General features: G+C 33.7%; 3 protein-coding genes across 3 annotated transcripts in view; 1 reads left to right on the plus strand and 2 right to left on the minus strand.

Moving 5' to 3' along the window:
• Positions 1-7341: 7341 nt before the first annotated feature.
• On the minus strand, positions 7342-9244 carry LOC106100520 (catalase-like). The gene is made up of 3 exons (XM_013279391.1): positions 9198-9244; positions 8951-8957; positions 7342-8838 (listed from the first exon to the last, which is right to left on the minus strand). Exons 1-3 carry the CDS (start codon positions 9242-9244, stop codon positions 7384-7386), a joined length of 1509 nt encoding a protein of 502 aa, XP_013134845.1. The 3' UTR covers positions 7342-7383.
• Positions 9245-11001: 1757 nt separating this feature from the next.
• Positions 11002-18156, plus strand: LOC106101852 (dnaJ homolog dnj-5). Its single transcript, XM_013281196.1, has 9 exons — positions 11002-12728; positions 13415-13581; positions 14013-14130; positions 15801-15954; positions 16192-16316; positions 16385-16487; positions 16897-16998; positions 17456-17565; positions 17945-18156. The coding sequence occupies exons 1-9, from the start codon at positions 11179-11181 to the stop codon at positions 18066-18068; spliced, it is 2553 nt and encodes an 850-aa protein (XP_013136650.1). The 5' UTR covers positions 11002-11178; the 3' UTR covers positions 18069-18156.
• Positions 18157-19746: 1590 nt separating this feature from the next.
• LOC106102008 (pre-rRNA-processing protein TSR1 homolog) overlaps positions 19747-21589 on the minus strand; it is a 6677-nt gene continuing 4834 nt past the window's right edge. Inside the window, exons 7-8 of the mRNA XM_013281404.1 lie at positions 20382-20502; positions 19747-19921 (exon numbers count right to left, since the gene is read on the minus strand). Of these exons, the coding sequence (XP_013136858.1) occupies positions 19767-19921; positions 20382-20502 (276 nt within the window). The 3' untranslated portion in view covers positions 19747-19766. The remainder of the gene's footprint in view (positions 19922-20381; positions 20503-21589) is intronic.

Here is a 21589-nt window from a genome sequence, read left to right on the forward strand (position 1 = left end):
CAATATCTATCTATACTAATATATAAACGTAAACGCACAATAGTTACTTTGTGGAGTAGGATGTCAGCAATCACAGCATATTTTTGAATAATTCTTACTTTGATAAATTGCGTTACAGTTTCGACACGCTTTAGGCTATATATTTTCACGCTATTAAACTTAGAAGGCAAATAAATTGGAAAAACTCTCACGTGGGACAGGAATCATAAACTACAAAAGTCTGCCAAAAGCAAGGTTATTATGGTAACTTGAATTTTGACACTTGCAATTGTAAAAAGTAAAATAAAGTTTTTATTGTTTCATGCGGATGAAGCCGCACGGGAACAGCTGTTTTATAATACAAATTCAAGGTTGTCTGTTTACCATATCTATTAATCTTTATATATTTAAATTAATTTAATCAACGATTTGCAAACATTTTATGAACAAGATAAATTCGTCAACATTTAATTTACCTAACAATTTAATTCACATGACTGAAATCTACCATCTTGTAGAACAATTGCAGTTTGTGTAAGTGGCTATAATTCATCCTCTAATTACGAACAGCTTGTAACGCAACGTAACAATGAGCCTATCTCTACATCTAGCCGACAGGGCAGGGCGTGATACTTCACATAAATTGTTTGTCGCCAATGTGTTACAATTGTTATACGCTCCTGTGGTACAGGTACAGATAGCAAAACAAACTAGAAAAAAGTATGTATGGTAAAACAGACAGTGACAGTGACAGTTGACAATGGTAGAGCCCGCTTTAACATCTTCGCACGTATGGGTCGGCTCGCCCGGTTCAATACCACGACCACACAGAAGACAGGCGTGAAGCGGGAGCAATTCCGCGTTTCGTCTGATGAGTGTGGTGCTGGAGGCCCAATTTTAGTCCATTTCCCGTCCCACCTTTTTCTTTAAGAGAAGGATGGATGAGAAAGTGGATTTGACGGCGGAGGAAAAGCATAGGTTGGGGAAGTATCCTCTTTATGTGCTTCTCTTTCGTCGATTTAGGGTAGGCATCTGCAATTGCGGATGTCTATGGGCAACGGTCGCTTCGCCATTTTGGCGGATTTAGGTGGCCGTTTGCTCGTTTGTCACCATTTTGTATAAAAAAAACAGTAATATCAAGAGGCTCATCCAACCCATTCTCAGCTACTGATGAGTGTGGTACTGGAGGCCCAACTTTAATCCCTTTTCCTACCCGCCCTTTTTCTTAATAAAAGGATGGGAAGGTAATGTTGATTTGACGGTGGAGGACACACATAGGAAGGGGAAATATTCTCGTTATGTGCGACTCCTCCGTCGATTAAGGGTAGGAGATTGCGCATCCGCATTTTGCGAATGTTTATGAACAGCGGTCGCTTCGCCATTTGGGCGGATTCAGGTGGCCGCTTACTTGTTTGCCACCTTATAATGTAAAAAAAGTAAGTATATTTTTTTAATCCATATATATCAAACAAGTAACAATTGATACGTCTTCTTCTCTATTACGATTACATCTTTATGGCTTCGATCGACTCAATGTTACCGTTCTGAGGATTTTTATTATATCAGTTTAGTGTTTTGTTTGCTATCTGTACCCCGGGGTCTTCCGCGCGTTGCACAAGCCACCGCAAACGCTCTGTTTTCACTAGAAAGCTGGATTCGATATGTGTAACACAAGAGGCCGATGAGAAATTGTCACACTATCCCTTTTTATGTTCTTATCCGTTCTTTTATTACTTCTATTAATATTCATTCGCTTCACTGTAAGATAACTTATACTAATGAATCTTGATTTTACTGCGGGTCTTGAGAAGCTTTTCTTTCTTTCAAACATGGCTATGAACATTTAAAGTTAGTTTGATACGCATTATAGATAAATAATTTGAAAAACTCCTGAATTTTCTTTCACAAGAGTAAAGGAAAACCTGAACTCTAGGCTTTCATGGAAGAATATTTTGTACTACAATGAAACCAAAGTTTATAAACTTTGCTATAGAAAAAAAAATTATTATATAACTAAATAAAGTTAATGTACATTTACAATCCATTCCCGATTCCCAGCGCAAATATATTATTAGATATTTATTGCATTTCTACGTGTTTATAGCCGGCCGTTGTTTATTGGCTAGGTGTCTCGTCTATCCAACCTACCTTGCATTCCGATCAACCCCTTCCCACATTAAATTTAAGCAAGATCCATGCCAATACATTTACTGTTATAAACACATTAATCCAGTCATGTCTCCTTCCTATTTAATCCATGCATTTACTATCTAGCAGATAGCGAAATGGTAAAGGCCTGTCCCACCACTGGCTGATAGATGCACAGATAGCTTTAAAAATGACGTCACTGTCAGATAAAGTAACAAAATCCGATATTTCCATCACATATTTTACAAGTTAGATTATTATCAGACAATTTATAATTTGGTGGAACATATTAAGGGTAATCTTTCAAAAAGACCAGATTAAGATGCATTTCATACGAGTTACGAAGCTAGTTTCCTTATACAAATGTATCTGGTTAATTATGAACTAAAAAAGAAACTGTACAAATACTGATTTAGTCCATTTACTACTCGTTAACTAAGAATCAACAACACGACATATAGAAACCGCAAACTTTCAACATCAAATGATAAGGAGCACATCGACTTATGTCACACACATCAACAAAACAAAATAACATTCATCAATTAATTTGTCAGACGGATATTACGGAATGCGAAATGTACGAATGTTATCTTGATCTCTGCTAACCTCGTTAGCAGTACGCCGTGTAATTATATCAGCCTTCCGCTCCCTGTGTCTTCCAGCGTAATCATTCGAAACAATAACGGACTCAATCCGTTCACATTACGAAACTGTTGAACATAACATAGGGTCATTAAAAAACTTCCTAGAGAATACTCCCTACTTCACAGAAGCATAGATATGTCCTACTATTTACTATGCTCGAGTATTGTATTCTTGTTCGTTCACAAAAGCTTTATCTTATCTTACTAATGTTATACTCAAATGCGAAAGTTTATATGGATGGATAGAGTTTTGTTAGAGTTTGCCGCCTAAACGGCTGAACGGATCTCGATTAAATTTGGCATAAATGTAGAGCATTTGGCATAGTGTAGTAGTGTTGAATAACAAAAAGATTAGTTATTCTTTATTTTTAATTCCACGCGGTAGGAGTCGCCGGCGAAAGCTAGTATGTAGATATAAGAAAACATGTATATTATAGGTTAATTCTATATAGTAGATCTTTCAAATGGTGCAAAATTTTCTAAGATCGTTTTAAGTCAGCGATAAACAATTAAAAATTTGCTAAATAAAAATGCTTTTTATGGATCACTAATCGCTACTAGAAATTATGTAACATTCAGATAAATTATTACGATATTCAGATTTTTATTTTGCGGTTTGTACTAATTTATAGATACGGAAATAGAGTTTTTTGTAACCTAAGTATTACTCGTAATACATTGATATCATTTTCGAGTCAATACCTAATTAGTTTGGTGTCAATTGACATTAATTCCGGAATGAAATTTGCAAGTAACTTAATACGTTAAACTTGCAAATAAACGCGCCTTTGTGTGAACTTCTTAATCCAGATTTTAGCACCTTAATTATTTTTAGGTTAGGTTACGTAATTAAAATAACCCTTAGCCGTTAATCGAGTTTTAATAATCCTGTAAAATAACTTAAAAACAGTGATAATATAATGTGAATATTGTGTTTTACCCGCTCTGTAGAGTTTAATTCGTGCAGTAATCTCAAGTCAGGCGCACTTCCAAATGATTGTAAATACAGCCTAATTAATATGAACTTGTTTTCTAATTATTCGAAAGCCTTATGTAAGGTATTGATTTGACAAGCGTTTGACACTTGAAACTTATTGTGAATTCAATCAGATTAGTCACACACTCTTTGGTCACACCTTAAATGTACACTTGTATGAAATGTAACAAGTGACACGTGAAGACAGTTTGGTTTGTTTTAATTAACTTATCTGTAGGTCGATATACGGGTATTTATGAATTCATCTCCCCTACCTTATCCACCCCACGTAGAGTCGGAGCTCCGTGTTTTCTTCCTCCAAATAACTCTATCATCCGACATCTAAGTCATCATTCCCTTCTTGATCATGTCATCTTTCACGCAATCCATCCTTTTCTTTCTAAGTCTACCGGTGTACCTCCACATTCATAACTAACGTCCTTCTTGTTTCATGCGATTACTCCCTCATAACAAGCCTATACTATGCTAACCTTTTACTCCTTAATTTCTCAACCACTTGGGCTACTCTCAAATTTCCTCTAATATACACATTTCGTATCTTGTAACAATTACGAATCTAGTATCTTATTAATGCGACATTACCTGGAGATGTTACCTTAATTTATTCCGCATAGACCCATCTAATGAATCTATCCACGCATTGAAATCAGCGACGCATGACGTAATCGATAGGTGTTTGATCGCACGGCGCCCGACACGGCGTCGACACGGAGCCGACACGAGGCGGCGACGCGAAAGCCGGTGTCGGATGCTTCGTATCGAATGTCGCACGCTGTCCCATCGTCGAAGCGCTCTGATTGACGACAGAATAGACCCTCCGAGATGGCTTGCTATCTAGTCATGTTGCGGTTACATGCTGTCCTATACCGTTACTATACTTTTAATAGCTCTAATAAGCTTAATATGGAAAAGTTTACATAATAATTTTGGTATAAAATTCTCTACACTTTCTACCTTATTTTATAACAAATATAAATAAATCAATTACAAAACATGAGAAAATTAAGCAATTATTTAAGTTATCCTATAAATAAAACACTTAAAGTAACCGAAACATAAACTACTTTATGAAAAGTTGTCGTCAAATAAATCGTAATTTATTTAACACGTTAAGCAAATTCCATTACGTTCCCACGATACAGAAACTGTGAAAGGATTTCTTTGCGTTAAGTTCAAGTTACAAACCTCTTTAAGCACTCAGTACGTAACTTATTCTCGCAGTTTGTAGCCACAGACAAAACGGAACATTGCACTTAAATCGAGCAAACTGCAGTACGATCCTAAGTTTTCTATAGAATTTCTTTAGTCTGTGGCCGCATGAAGTTCCATTGTTTATTTTAGCTTGGCTAACTTCGTCAAAACAAAGTTAAGCACAATACGTAATTCGAGTAAGCATGTAGTTTACGATGCATATTTCACACTTGGTTATTTCGATACATTTTCCTACTTTTATTGACCGACTACCCAAAAGAAGGAGGTACTCAAGTCGTCTGTATTTTTTTTAATGTGTGTTACGGCATAACTCCGCCGCTAGTGGACCGATTTTGATAATTCTTTTTTATCCGAAAGGTAATGCTTGCAGGTGGGTCCCATTTTTTTTTTAAGCATCAAGTTAGCAAATATTTAGGATATTTAGAAGGAAAATTTCTCTTTACTTTTAATTTATTTATGGATAAATAGAGCAAAGTCATAAACTAATTAACTATTATATAATAGACACACATGTTTAATTTTTCACTGGAAACGTCTTATGAAAGTTCAATTAAATAGTGTAAAATTTAGAAACGAGCAATTTTCACATTTAGGGCATATTTTTTTAATTCCACGCAGAGTAGCGGGCTACAGCGAGTGTATTATGTAACAAAGCAGCTGCGACGATTAAATTATATCTCGATTACGGAATACATTAAGTTACAATTAGTCTAAGCGATTATAGAGAATCGAAAACTTCGAACAATGGCAAATAAAATCGTTATCATGGCATCCGTATTCTGAGCGACAAAACGTTGTAAATTGCGTCGCAACTCCGCTAGTGATAATGCCGATAATAATGCCGTGGACGCTGAAAATTTTCCACCTCGAATTCCCAACACGGCTATAAACGAAAGCAGATATTGCCAATTAGATTGAAATAATAAGAAGTCTACTGGCGACAGATCCATATTTGGCATAATACATCCATGGAGCCCGAAGGTAAACCGTTCTTGTCATTGGAATATAGACTTTATGTAATTACCATAAAGCTTTTTATGGTATTTATTAGATGCTACAGAAGTGTAGAATTAATTTAAATACCAGAATAATTTGAAATTCTTATTTTAATCGACGTGTTAAGTGAAGGAATAATCTAGTAAGTTAACATCTCCACTTAAAATTAACTGTACAGTTATTTAAAGTACTCAAATCTATTAAAATAATATTTTACTATTTCTATGTGTTATATTTTTTAGTCGTAATAATCACGTAGAGAAATCAATTTTAAGACTCATCGTTTATAGGTCTTATAATAGCATTTGATAAAAAATGATCGGTCGCAATACAATAGAGTGTAATTGTTAGAGACAGTAAAATTGGTAGACCCTATATACTAAGAATGTGTATTCACAGCAATATGTTGGTTACGAAAGACCATCAAGGTATGACCGACCCTGCGTGTACCAATTGTTATCCTCTTATTTCTATATGCATTTAAAACTTATATACATACAAAATCATTCAACCAAACCCTCCCAGGGCGCCGGACATAAAGGGCACGGCCAATTTTTATCGTCTAGGCACAAAAGGGGCGCCGCAGAAATCTCGCCCTGGGCTTTATTACTTCACACCTTGAAGATTTTAAACATAATTTTATAGCGTGGGAATTCCAATGAGTAAGAAAGTCTTTGTCAAAATTTCAACTTATTCAGTGTATCAGCTTAATTTTATGACTGTCATATAGATTTATTGCCGATATTTTGTTATTTACTGTTACAGTTTTCTGCATTCCTTTATTTGAATGTACCTTGATAAATTAAAAAGAACAACAGAATTAATAAGAAATGACAGCAGACAGACAGCGCATAAATATGGTTATTGCGGAACCTGAATCATAACAATAGGAAGTGATTGATCCTAGACGTCCTTACCCTTGGTGTAGTGTATCGACACCCGAGCCGAGTGCAATACCGATAGCCTAACATTAACTTGTAATCTATTCCATAATACATACTCTCATTTGTCCATCTTAACCGTGATAGGAAGGTCCAGCTGATGATGATATGTACGTAATGATGAACAGATTTATTTTGCAAATGTATTTATTTGCCTTACATCATAGCCGCCCAAATGTATACATGCAATTTTACATCACTAACATTGCTATTTATTTTTAAAAGGAGTTCTGATAATTGAAATAAAAGTCGAAACGTTTTTGCATTTAAATATTTGTTAACAGAAATAATACTGTAAGTTGAAAATAAGATATGATAGATTTTTCTTAATGATAGATCATATAAAAAATAAACTTATATTTACAACATAATAAATGAAACTAAATATCACAGATTATTTCAACCATAAACGCAACAACTATTTTTTAATAGAATATAATTCAAAATATAGTCTCTTATTATTTTAATAAACAAAATATCCATCATCATAATGATAATGTTTTGTTCTGTTTGACGCTAGACCTTCTGCTATTCGATCTCCTAAATCTGGATGTATAATAGAAAATAGTTTGACAGCTCTTTCCTGTAAGAATTTTGCCGTACCTCCTAAACTGTAAAGTATATTTTCAACAAGACGACTTCGTTCATCCTTTGTCATCTCGTTCACGTACAATTCCGTAGCTTGATTGAAATTATTTGGGTCATCTTGGTATATTTCTATTAACTCTGCTCTTTTCTTATCCACATATGCTGCAGCACCGTTATACGAATTCGGATAATAATTAGGTGTATCTCTTTCATTATCTTTGACTGGAGGTCTACCATCACGATTGTAAGCCAGGACTTTCACTTGAACAGGACAATTCACAGGGATTCTGTTAAAGTTAGCACCCAATCGGTAATACTGGGCATCGCGGTAAGCTAAACGACGTGCCTCGAAAACCTTATCAGGTCCTCCCAAAATTCCTGGCACTAAATTTGCAGGACTAAAAGCTAACTGTTCTATTTCAGCGAAATAATTTATTGCATTTTTATTTAAAACAAACACACCAACAGGTTTCAATGGATAATCGTCTAAAGGCAAAACTCTGGTCACATCAAAAACATCAAAACCAGCATTTTTCACGTCATGAAGGGATAAAACTTGTACACTAACTTTCCAACTAGGGAAATCTCCATTACCTATAGCTCTATATAAATCTCTTGTAGCATAATCTGGATCGACTGCTGCTATTTTCATCGCTTCATCAGATCTAAGATTTTTAATTCCCGCATTTGGTGTAAAATGAAATCTAACAAAACTTTTTTCTCCATGTTCGTTGACGACTTCAAATGTGTGTATACCAAAGCCAGGCATATGACGATATCCATCTGGAATTCCTCGATCACCAAAAACTAAGAGAAACATATGCAAACTTTCTGGTCGCAGCGTCAAGAAATCCCACAGCATGTTCCCATCGATGAGATTTGTAGCTGGATTTCTCTTCTGTGCTCTAACAAAGGTGGAGAACAGAAGAGGGTCTTTGTAGACGTACATCGGTGTATTGAAGCCTACAATGTCGAAATTACCTTCTTCAGTGTAAAACTTGACAGCAAATCCTCTAGCATCTCTGGAAGTATCTATCCCACCTCTTTCAACAACAACTGGAGAGAATCTTACTGCTACTGGTGTTTTTTTGCCAACTCTGCTAAAAAGTTTGGCTTTGCAAATGTGAGTTATATCATGGGTTACTTCGAAGTAACCGAAAGCGCCGCCTGCTTTCGCATGAACAAGACGTTCTGGTATTCGCTCTCGTACAAGATGTGTTAACGAATCCATAAAGTATTCATTAAATATAAGATTAGAGTTGAGGGTGACTGTAGCGTCTTTGTATTCTATTGGAGCACCAGCACTGGTCGTCATAACTCCAATCGGACCCTGAAATAAAAGTAAAATATCAAAATACTTTTTTTAATCTGTATTAATATAAGCCTGCTCTAGTTTCTTGATTGAAAATCGGTAGTTGGGTCAATTTATATAATAGAATGACCTTGTCACTGCACAATTATGCAGACTATGTCGTGACCATCATAGACTTTCCGTTGTTATGAAAAATGTACCAATTTTCTAGTCACTGTTTAATATACATACGAGGATATAATTAAAACTTTATCTCGTTGCAGTTTTGGCAACATATATATTCCAGGCACTAATGTATAATATATAATAAAATTTTACGAATTTATATTAATAATGACTCGTCAAGATATTAAATATTCGAAACCATCAAAACTTACCTTCGTCTTCTCTTTAAATAGCAGAATTTGTTGTCCTGCTGGGTCATTCTCTTGCTTAGCCACCGCAGCCACGATTACAACCAGAAAGAAACCTCGTAACACCATCGCTTACACTTCTAGCATCCTCTACGAGATACCAGTGTCAAACGGTTGTTTGGTCTATCAGCACAGTCTTTATATCTCAACAAATGGCTCGGCCTTGTCTCTTACTGGCCAAGTCTTATAGGCTGCGCAATTATTGCTCAACGAAAGTGAAAAATGTTGAATAGCTTACGTGTTTTCACAATTATTATATTTAGATCTGAAACAAATTGTTTTATAAAACGTGAAGTTTATGACAATGACCAATAATCAAATAGAAATCAACTTGGAATTACCAACTTATGAATTTATGCTCGAGATTTGCAAACTTGGCTTAACAAAGACTCAATTTACTGTGACAATTATTAAAACAGTATTTATGTTGTTATACGTTTTAACAGCCAAGCTAATAAATGTTGACAGCTAGTGTTTAGTACGCAGAAAACGTAAATTTCTAATTAAATTAAATAAAACCAAGGAACTTGCGACAATTTCTTATAAAATCTGGGTTATCCATAATTTTCGTATAACAAAGTAATTGAAAGTGTTATAAAGTTATATAAACTAGATTTTAGGTTAGCGAGACTGCTTCAGAACTAGCAGTGTTTCAAATAATCAGAGCTTTACCTTTTACGTCTTTGACCTGTTACACATTTTTGCGAGTAGTTTAGATTTTTTAACTTGACATAATTACGAGCCAAAATAGGGCGAAATAGCTCATTTGAAAATTTGCTATTATAAAACTCACGGCGTTATCCTTCAGAGTTATAAGTGTATGTAATGTATTCTCTCACCTAGTTAATAGCGGATGGCGTTTACAGATCACCGTTATCACGTACCGTATCTGGTGTTCGCGGAGTGAACGTACATATTTCATCGCCGGCTCGTCACACTCCAACGAATGTTGAGAAACACCAAACAAAAGAGCAGGCTTGTAATCATTATGTCAGGCGCGATACTACTTTTACAGTTTGTTTAAATTAAACTGACAGAACTATTACTGTAATATTTTAAAATACACATAATTTAAGTGTGTCACAAGCAGTCTTGTAATAAAAGTGTAAAATATGAAATACAAAATAGCTAGACAGGATACAATCTTACTTCTTACTAATATCATAAATGCGAAAGTTTAGATGGATGGATGGATGGATGTTAGTTAGCGTTTGTAGCCTAAACGTCTGAACGGATCTCCATGAAATTTGGCACAGGTTTAGAGTTTAGAGCATAGTCTGGAAGAACACATAGGGTACTTTTTATCCCGGGAATAGTTACGGTTCCCGTGGGACTCATTAATTTAGTTTTTTTTAAATTTAATTACTAAATCAAAAACTAAAACAAATGTTAGATTTTTAAATCACAGAATTGTTAATAACTAATGTATAAATACGATATTCTGTGGATACAAAATATACTCTTTAAGTCTTTTCGTGCATGAAAACGAAAACGCTTCATTTAACATATAACACGAGCATAAGTAGCACATTGTATCACAAAACATTTGTAACATTAATTTGCTCTTCGAAAATAAAGATACAGATGTTTTGCATCCGACTTTAAAGAAACATACGCAAATATTTTGCTAAACTTTTAATTTACCTAGCGATTGTAATAGATCGAGATTTAAGTCATTCAGTCATTCGGTCATAAGTCTCACAAGTAAAAAAGATATATTTATAGTCTGTTTACTTGTTTTATCTGTCTCAATTTTAATTTCCATTTTGTCTATTGTCTTGTCAAAGAAAAATGTGAAAAGTCAAGTTACTTCTAAAAATATAATCCACGGTATATAGATCACTTATTATTCAATACGTGTCATTGTAAAATGATAAATTCTTAAGTTTTACACTGTAATTTATTATCAGTGTTTTTATTATACTAACCTACAACAAAAACTAATATGGCAAGGTCGCCGACTGATGATTTAAGATTCGGCGACATACCGCTCAATAGCTGGAATTTCTGCACGGAAACAGGTGACAACAGTCCACCTGGTACAATAAACGAGAGAAAACCCACACCGATTCCAGGCAATCCCGCTACGATGGCAGAAAATAATATTTACAACCCCCAAAATTACAGCAAAGATGTTTATCTAAATAAACATCATTTTAATGTTCAAACTAACGAATGTATTGGAAATAAAGAAGAAAACTGTTCGTATAATGCACCTAATGGTTCTATAGGCAACGCAAACTATGGCAATGCAATGCTTAAATTAGATAATGGGCAGTTGGTAAGAGTATTTTATGATGAAAACAATCAACAACTTATCTTCCCTAAATCTGGTCAGTATGAATTGTTTAACAACAACCAGGGTCTATGTGATATGCAACAACACAATTTGTTTAGTAGGAATCAAGATTTTACTGTCCCCAACAGTCATATTCCTGCTCAAACGAATGTACCTAGTAATTCATTCTGTCAAGAAAATGTGCAGTCAAATATGCCAACATCAAACTTCCTGAAAGAAGTGTTAGGTAACTGGGAGCCAAACTCTTCAGGTACTTATTCACCATTTGGACAAAATTACCCATTGAATCACCCTGAAGCACCTTCTTTAAATATGTTACCAAACAACCCCATGTTAGATCCGATTACTCAATCACTTAAGGCGGAGAGTTCTCCAAAGAGAAATGAGAACAGTCCGTTGGCTGACACAAGTAACAAGAAGCGTATTGTGGCAGAAGTAAAGCCAATGCGCCCCTCATACTCAGATGTATTGGCTAAAAATACTAAAAACAACCCTCAACCAGATAATACTAAAAAAGTAAAACCACAGAGTGTTGAAACTAAAAACAAGCCAAATTCCAAAAATGATAAGCCACTCACTAACATAAAGTGTAATGATGATAAGCATAAAACTGATAAAAAACAAACCAATACAGTATCCTCTGGCAGTGAATCAGGGGACATCAATGCTGATGATACAGACAGAAACAAAAAGACAAATAAGAAATCCAAGAACAAACGTAGCAACATGACCAGAAGATGGTCGTCCCTAGATGACTTAAATGATGAGAACGGAGCTAAATTTGAACAAACCAATGAGAGTCAATTTGTCTTCATACAGAACAACAGTGATAAATCTCATAAAAAAGATAAGAAAGAAAACAAAACAAAGAATGTTGAGAAGAGCAACATTGAGAATGATTTTAAGATTGATGATGATGAAGATGATCAATCTGAATTCATCCTCCATGATGGTCAAACTGAAACATCTAAAGTAAAGAAGAGAAAAGAAGGACGGAGTTATCATAAAACACCAAAACCAGCACAGGATAAAAAGAAACCGACCCAGACCAAATTCAGAAGAAACAAGCCTGGATACTTAGGTTTGGCTCAGAACTGGCTGGAACATTGGGCGGATGTGTCTTGGAAAGCACTTGTATGGTTCTTCTTTCTACTCTCTGATATATGTGGCATGAGTTTACACCTATCTTTTGACCTGTAAGTTCTTTTTTCTATTAATTTCTTTGATTATCTTCATGATATATTGATTTTTTTACCTATAATATTTCATTTAACAACCATTTTACTATTTTTATACAAACTGAACACAAGTCCATTATTTTATGTCAATGTAATATTGCAATAATATTGTGTAATCTTAGTAGTAAACAATTAAAAATCAATCAAACCTGATCTTACTAATATTATAAATGCGAAAGTTTAGATGGATGTTTGTTAGCGTTTGTAGCCTAAACGGCTGAACGGATCTCCATGAAATTTGGCACAGGTTTAGAGCATAGTCTGGAAGAACACATAAGCTACTTTTTATTCCGGGAATAGTTACGGTTCCTGTGGGATTCATTAATTTAGTTTTTTAATGTTTACTCGATCATTCTGCAACGGTTCAACATATCTTATTAAAATTTGGCACAGATATAAAACAAAGTCTGAAGTACACATGGGATAAGCTTCATCCCCGAGAAATGTCCGGTTCCCGAGGGAAACATAGCTTTTTGTAATTTATATAGTTCGTATGTTTTCTAATACCACGCGGACGAAGTCGCGGGCAACAGCTCGTATTTTATAAATATCTCACTATGACAGTATAAAACATACAAAAACCAAGAAGATGGAATATGTTCTTATATATTCTGTAAGTACAAAGGATTATTTATGTTTTGCAGCTGCACATCGGCATTCACACAGACATACATAAGCTCTCAGGTGGTGTGGCGTAAAAGCAAGAACTGGCTCTCAAAAATGGCTAACAATAAATTTCTACTTTACATTGATAGGAAACTGGGACATACATATTTTGGATTCTGGAGAAAACTTAAATGGTTCAAGAAAGGTACGGATTATTTCAAAGTTACATCTGTTTTAATGCTTATTTTTTAAGTTTTAGTTATGTTTTATTTTCTGTTATTTGCAAAATGTATAAAATACGTAATTTTAATTATTGTGTGAAAAACATATTAAATATTACTTCAATGTGATATATTGGATAAGTTTTTGCAACTCATTGTGAGTTAATTTATTTCAAATATCTCCATTACAATGCTTATTAAATGAAGCCATCAATTTCGCAATTATTTGATTGTATCAGTATTAAAGAATTGTCAACATTGCTATAAAAAGAACCAGCTGTATGAAGTTCCCAATTCTGAGGCTAAACAACTTTTTTTTTCCTCTCAAAGTTAAGGAATTTAGCTGATGGTATTATTATTTGTCCAAAAGTTACTATATTTTGTTTATAGATTTTATATAGATAATTTATTACAGAAACTGAAACGGAAAGGAATAGTAATGGAACTAAATTGAACGCAAACATACCATTGCCTGCAACTGGGGAGGAAGCTATGAAAAGATTGCTAGCTTGTAAAGGGAAAGATCCATACAGGTGACTTTTGCAATATCACATTTGTTAGTTTCATGATAAATCTTTAATAATGTTATAAAAAGGAAAGAATTGTATTTTTGTATGTATTGAAATAACTCAAAACCTACTGGGCCAATTTAAAAAATTCTTTCACCAATCATTTATCTGTAAGTAACATAGGCTATGTTTTTTATTATTATTTTAATTTGACGCGGACGAAGTCGCGAGCAACAGCTAGTATGAAATACATTTACATTTATTATTGCACAACTATTATATTGTTTGCATAATTTTCTGTGGATACAGATATCTACAAACAATTGTAATAGATTAACATAAATACAAGAAATTATTATATAAAAGTTTCGTTGGACGATATCTCGAACAAAACCTGGCGCTAAATAAAATTATCTTGAAAATTGACCACCTTGGTGTACACGCCGCTCGTTTGCCCCCTTTTACTATAAAAAAAAAAAAAAAAAAAAAAAAAAAAAAAAAAAAAAAAAAAAAAAAAAGTCAACTTACTGATAATATAAATGTGAAAGTTAGATGGATGGATGGATGTTTGTTACTGTTTGTAGCTTAAACAGCTGAACGGATCTGGATAAAATTTGGCATAGACGTAGAGGATAGTCTGGAAGAACACATAGGATATTCACTTATATTTCACGCAGACGGAGTCGCAAGCGAAAGCTAGTTTGATATAAAGTTAACCAGATAGACCCTTGTTACAATAGTATGAGGATGACAATAGGACTTCAATTAAGGGTAGGCAACGCTATTGTGAATATCTATGGGAAGGTTACTTCGCCAGTTTGGCAGATTCAGATGCTTGCTTATTTGCCACCTTATGATATAAAAATAGGATTTCAAAGTATTTTATTACTTTAGCTGTTTATAAAATACCAATCTTATCAATTGAGGCAGTAGGCGATTCTGATAATGCTTATGTCAACGCCGCATTATCGGTTTTATTCATATCAATTATTGAAAAATTATATAGTAAAATATTTTTTTGCATCCTAATTACAAAGAGACATAATATAACAAATAATAGTTGTATTTACCAAGCAGTATGTTACAATTATTAGGGGAATCCCCTATTTGAATGTCATGCGTAATTGTACTGATAGACACGATCTTGTTGCTGTGAATAAATGCAATCATTTCAAGACAACTAGAACAATTGTTTGAAAAGCCACTTTCTCGTTTTCAACAATAAGATAATATTTTATATTACATATTTATATGTTATTCTTAGATATATCTTTAGTTGAGGGTCTTCCTAAAACCAAGGCAAAATTATGAACTTAGGTGACACCTAAACATTGGTATATCTATCTTAATGCTACTTAAGGCTACAAACTTTCAAACATCGATGGATGTTTGTTAGAGTTTGTAGCCTGAACGGACTTCGGTGAAATTTGGTACAGATGTAGAGGATAGTATGGAAGAACACATAGGCTACTCACTTTTGTTTTTTTTTTAATTCCACGCGGACGGAGTCGCGGGCGAAAGCTAGTATTATATATAATAGTAAGATTTTGCTCAGATAATCTAGTTTTAAATAAGATATTTTTAAATCAAATCCAACAGAGCCTAATCAATACAAACAGACAAATCTTTCCTATTTATATTAGTAACATTTGTTTAGATAAAATATATATTTACTATAATGTATTTGTGTACAGCATATTAGGTGTGAGCGTGTCGTGTACTGACGAGGACATAAAGCGCTACTACAGACGGCAGGCGTTCCTCGTGCACCCCGACAAGAACCCCCAGCCCGGCGCTGAAGAGGCCTTCAAGATATTACAGCACGCGTTTGACCTTATAGGGGAACCGGTAATTTACTAGCATTACATAGAAAAAAAACTCATATTTTTCATAGTATAAGGCGACCTCGAATACATTCCCATTTGTAGATACGTAGCCTACCTTTAATTGATGGAAAAAAGTGAATATATCGTTCAAATTAGACACTATTGAGGGTAGAAAGAAATTTCTGACTTTATAATACTTTTAAATGAAATACTGGAAAAAATATCTTTGTATTAAGGCTTTACTTACGTTAATTGTCAGGAATTAAGAGAAGCATATGAACGCCACGCACTCGAATCTCGGCATGTGGAGGCAGCTTGGAGCGAACTCAGTCAGCTGCTCACACAGTTGCAAGACAAAATGGAGTTTGCTGCTAACACGATAAGGTACAAAATACCTTGAACATAATTTTTCGATATAAAAATGTATTTTCTAATTGGACAATGTTTTGTAGATGTACGAACTGCGGACGTCGACATAAGCGCGTGCTGACGGACAGGCCGTGCTACGCCGCGCGTTACTGCGCTCAGTGCAAGATACGACACTCCGCTAAAGAGGTGAGTTCATTATCACTAATATACTCTTTACAGTATAAATTGTCTTTAATTATCCGACTCGAAGGACCAATTTCTTAAAATAAATCATACAAAAATTATGGTTTTCTTTAAATAATGTATTTACGATGCCTATTCTAAAAATCAATGAAATTGTGATATTACATACACTATTAGGGTTCGTTCAAACCGGGACTGAATGTAAATTTTTATCAATCGACTTCAAAACAGAGAAGGTTCTTAATTCGATTATTTTCGCAAATGAATTTGAGTTTTATACAATTGTAACAAGGTTATATTTTGCACGTTTTATCAAGAGTGAGCATAAAAGAGACGGAATAAGTCAAATTGGACCTTGTTCCAATTACATAAAGCTTTGTTTGCGTTGGAGATAAAAGCCAAGGCTGTGTAGGGCGACATCTGGGCGGAGTCCAGCCTGCTGGGCCTGCTGGTGATGTACTACGCGTGTATGGACGGCGGCGTCTACCAGATCACGCAGTGGGCCAGCTGTCAGGTAAATTAACATTATACAAGTGGTACTTATGTTTTATTTATGAAAAAAGAAATTGTGAACATTGTATTTGTACTTGAGTAAGGATGAATAGTTCACACTATGATAGTTTTATACTATGGAGGGTAGTCAATTTGTTACTAAGCAAAGCTTAGATGGATGTTTGTTAAAGTTTGTAGCCGTAACGGCTCAACGGATCTGTATGAAATTTGGCACCGATGTAGACCATAGTCTGGAACACATGGGCTATCTACTTTCGTTTTCTTTTTTAATTCCACGCGAACGGAGTCGGGGGCAGAAGCTAAACTATAATTTTTCGATTACATCAGTACGTTACGTACGTCAATTAATTTTAGAATACCTTAGATTTATATGGAACCATAAAATCAGGTGTACTTTTGATATTTTTTTTGTTTTTTTTTTTCATTTTTTATAATTTTTTTAACTTGTAATATGGTAGAAGAAGAACCTGAAGCAGTTGCGTGCGGACTGGCACGTGGTGCAGTACCGCATCGTGCTCGGCAACAAGGCCGCCGACGTCAGCCACGCGCCCGCCGCCGCACACGCTGGGTGAGGATTATAATAAACCCACATAGCTATTTGAACATAAGTCACATTATGGTCTGAACTGAACACATCTAAAACATGCATTTTTTTTTGTAAATAATTTTTCGAGGTGTCAATTTTTTTAATTTACCATCTTTTTTTCAACTTTTCTACTTACTAAAAGAAGGAGGTTCTCAATTGTTTTCTGTGTAACTGTGTGTTTCCCGTTGGCTGAAAGAATTCACGCAATCAATCGACCCAATGAGAAAAAATCCCCGTAGGTTAACAGCCCAACGGGAAACACTAACTAGCCGCTTCAACTAAGTAATAAAATTTTCTCCAGCTTCTAAGATTTCTTTTGTGTATTTAATACAGATGTTTTATTATATTTTTCTGTTTACAGTCACGATCCTAATTTGGAGGAATTTTTAAACAATTTATACAGTAAGTCAGGTGTGTCCGCCAACGCGGCGAGCAAACCCGCGGACGCGGACAAGCGTCGCCGCGCGCGCAAACACAAGCCCTAACCACACATACAAACACAAACACTCGAATGACAGGGATTTATACAGATGTTATTAAATACAAACAGCGCTAACAAACTACTGAAACATTTAAAAAAGAAATTTAAAATTTTGACGTCAGATTGTAAGCGGCGCTTACGAAGAAAAGTTTAATTTTTTTTTTCGTTTGAAATCTAACAATGTGTTTTAAAAAACTTTACCATCTGACCAATTTACTCAAACTATGTCGAAATTAAAAAAGTTCCGAAAGTATATTCACTTTTAAAATATTAAATTTATCGAAGATTAATTTAAAAATATAAATTAATTGATAACATCTGTATGTCCATCGCTCCGTAATATAATCTGTGAAAAACATGCCTTTGAATACATTTAATGATGCTGTACAATCCTAAAATAGCCTTAAAAGATATATAAAAATTTATAGTATGGTATTATTTTACGTGAAACATTTTTATGAAGTGATGAAAGTTATTTTTTTCTTATAATAAAGTGATAATTTATAAATAGTCCAAACGCCTAATGAAAATTCGTAATCTCTTTCTAGACTTTTGAGTAGCGTGAATGTTGTATTATCAGTTTTTGAATGCATCAAAGTTATTGCATTTCATCTTTGAAAAAATTAAAAAATATCTGGTTTACCATAGATAAAAAATCTAAAATGTTGCCTTTTATTACCACTTTATTTTAAGATTAATTAATATTTTATCTTTATTTTATCTCAACATATAATGCCTTTTTATTATACAAAAAAATCCGAACAAAAAATCGCATTATTTTCTGTCATCATATATTATGTATTTTTAAAGGAATCTTCAAATACAATCAACACGTCCTATGTAAAACGCTTGCCTTAGTCATTATGTATGTTAGAATTAGGTTCATTTTAGATTTTGCTTTTAAAAAAATGTGACATTTAATTGAAAAAAATATATCATAACTAGAGACTTTCCTATAGTCTTATATAAATTGAAATTATATTGTGTTCGTAAAATGTATCACCTAACAGTACAATTTCACTTGCATATGAATCTATCATTTTTCATTACTTATACGACTTTAATATGTATTTTGTGTTTTGTAATTTACCTTCAATATATGAGCGTTACAATGCTAGATTTTTTTATTTGTGTGCTGTATGCAATAGTCAAATACTCATACATATATAAAAATAGTTTTTTTAAAGGTATTGTATACATTTTTTTTAATGTCAAGGCAAGACAATTTTTAATTCATCATTCATTAGCTATTAAACTCGTTAAACTGAAGAAAAACTATTTTTAAATGATTATGTATTAGAATTACGTATATTAGAGAATTTAAATGGAATATAACATTGTTTTAGTAAGCAAAATGTATTGTAAGTTGAATTCTATAAAATCGAAATAAAAATGATCACCAATATATTTAACAGCATTGCTTCAAAGATTTTTTTGGTTGTTTTATTCATTTAAAAGCCAGCTTTTTTATTTTTCTATGTAATTTGTACAGTCAGCTTCATAAATATGTATTTAAAATACTTCAAAAACTTGTATACATCAATTAAAAAAATATATATCTGTTTATATAGGTCAATATGGATAAGTATATTATTTATAAAATTTTCGTTATTGTATACATATTTATACAGCTGACTGTACAATCAAATCCACAGTTAATTGTTTTATAAATAAAACTCAAATTTATATATAAAACATATATTTAAGACTCCATGTCATCCTTCTTCCAATCCTTGTCTATAGCGATACAGTCCTCATAAGTCCACTTGGGGAAGATCCGTTTGTACAGGTTCAGTAGCACCGTGTCCTGAGACTTGAGCTGGTCATCGAACACACACTTCATATGTCCATGAGTACCTACAAACAAATTTTGCAATTATTTCTATAATTCATGTTAACATATTGACTGCCACTTGCTCAACAAGTTCATTTAATAAAAATAAATCGCAGCACTGAAAGTATTAAATATTCATTTATATCTACATTATGTTATTGGTTAAATTTGTTATCTGTAACACTGATGTAATTAAGCTGTATAAAAACATAAAAAGCAAATTCTTTAAATATAGTTAAGCCATATTATTTATGACACGGCTAAAACTCACGTGAGAACTTTCGGTGTAGGCACCGACCAGTTTGACCGAAAGTTCCCAGGTGAGTTTTAGCCGTGTTATAAATAATATAGTATAATGTCTCACGAAAGTTTTAATAAGTTAATAGTTAAGCCACTTCAGCCAAAATATCAATTTCTTTTAACAGTGGGAAATTTACTGAGATCAATATATAAAAAATATTCATATTCATAATGAAAACTTACCCAATGGTTCTTTAATATGTCCAGTGCGGCCATACTTAGTCCTAAGCTTGCATGGTTTGTAGTACAATACATCATCTCTATTGAAGAACATGAATCTTATCACTGCTGATCTTCTGTGCACCTGTAAATGTAATTGACAAAGATTAAGGGTGAGTTGCATCATATCACCGGTTATCGTTATTGTTAAAATTAATTCTAACGGTAACATTTACAGTAACCTTAACATTAACTTACTAACGTTGCACCGTGACATCTATTGTAAAAGTTATAGTAAATAGGGTTACAAGTGATAAAACACATTATCTCCCAAATATTTACATAAGTAATATTTTTTACACTGACATCATTTAAATTTAAATGTCAGGAAAGTGTCTTAAAGTCCGTTGTCATTACATAATTTGGAAATTAATTCGACGGTTGGTTACAATCGACGGTTATTATAAAATAAGATGGCAAGCACAAGCAAAACTTTTAGTTTTTAGTAGAACTCCACGAATAAAAACTAAGGCATAACGAAGAAAAACATCACTTAGAACTGATTAAATTAAATTTAGAAATAGATATCTTAAAATCAAAAATAAATAATTAGTCTTTATTAAAATAGGTTTTTATTTATGTCTGAACTAGTCTACGAAAATAGTTATTAATTAATATATTTCTGTTACATTCATCATTACCCGAGGCTGATGGACTATATATTTCGTCTTCATCTGTGACAGCCTCTTCTTCATGCTGTGAAAATGGCATAGGGTCACTGACTTTTCTGAAGATGTTATGTAGCACAGCCATTGCAACAATGATTGCTTGAGCTTTTACTGGGTTAGTCCTGAGTTCCCAAGATAAAGAAGGGAACCTTTTTTTCCAACAGCCAAAAGAACGTTTAATACTCGGTGGTAGGATTGCGTAAAGGTGTGAGAAGACATGGTTTTACACCATAGCCTTTGTCGCCCAGCAACCAGAAATCATCATCAGAAAGTCATGACAGCTGCCTGGCCAACGTGCCACTATGTTATAATAAATACATAGCTGAATTACATATTATTTGAACATTAAGGGAAAAAAACTGTTTTCTATTTCTGTAGACTTCAGCATCATTTCCACCTGGAGATTCTATTGCTATATGGGTACAGTCAATAGCACCTATTGTTTTTGGAAACGCACAGATTTCATAAAATTTTCTGGCCTCATATTCCATAGCTTGCCTATTT

Source organism: Papilio polytes, unplaced genomic scaffold (genome assembly GCF_000836215.1).
Source record: "Papilio polytes unplaced genomic scaffold, Ppol_1.0 DF824303.1, whole genome shotgun sequence".
Taxonomy (NCBI): domain Eukaryota; kingdom Metazoa; phylum Arthropoda; class Insecta; order Lepidoptera; family Papilionidae; genus Papilio; species Papilio polytes.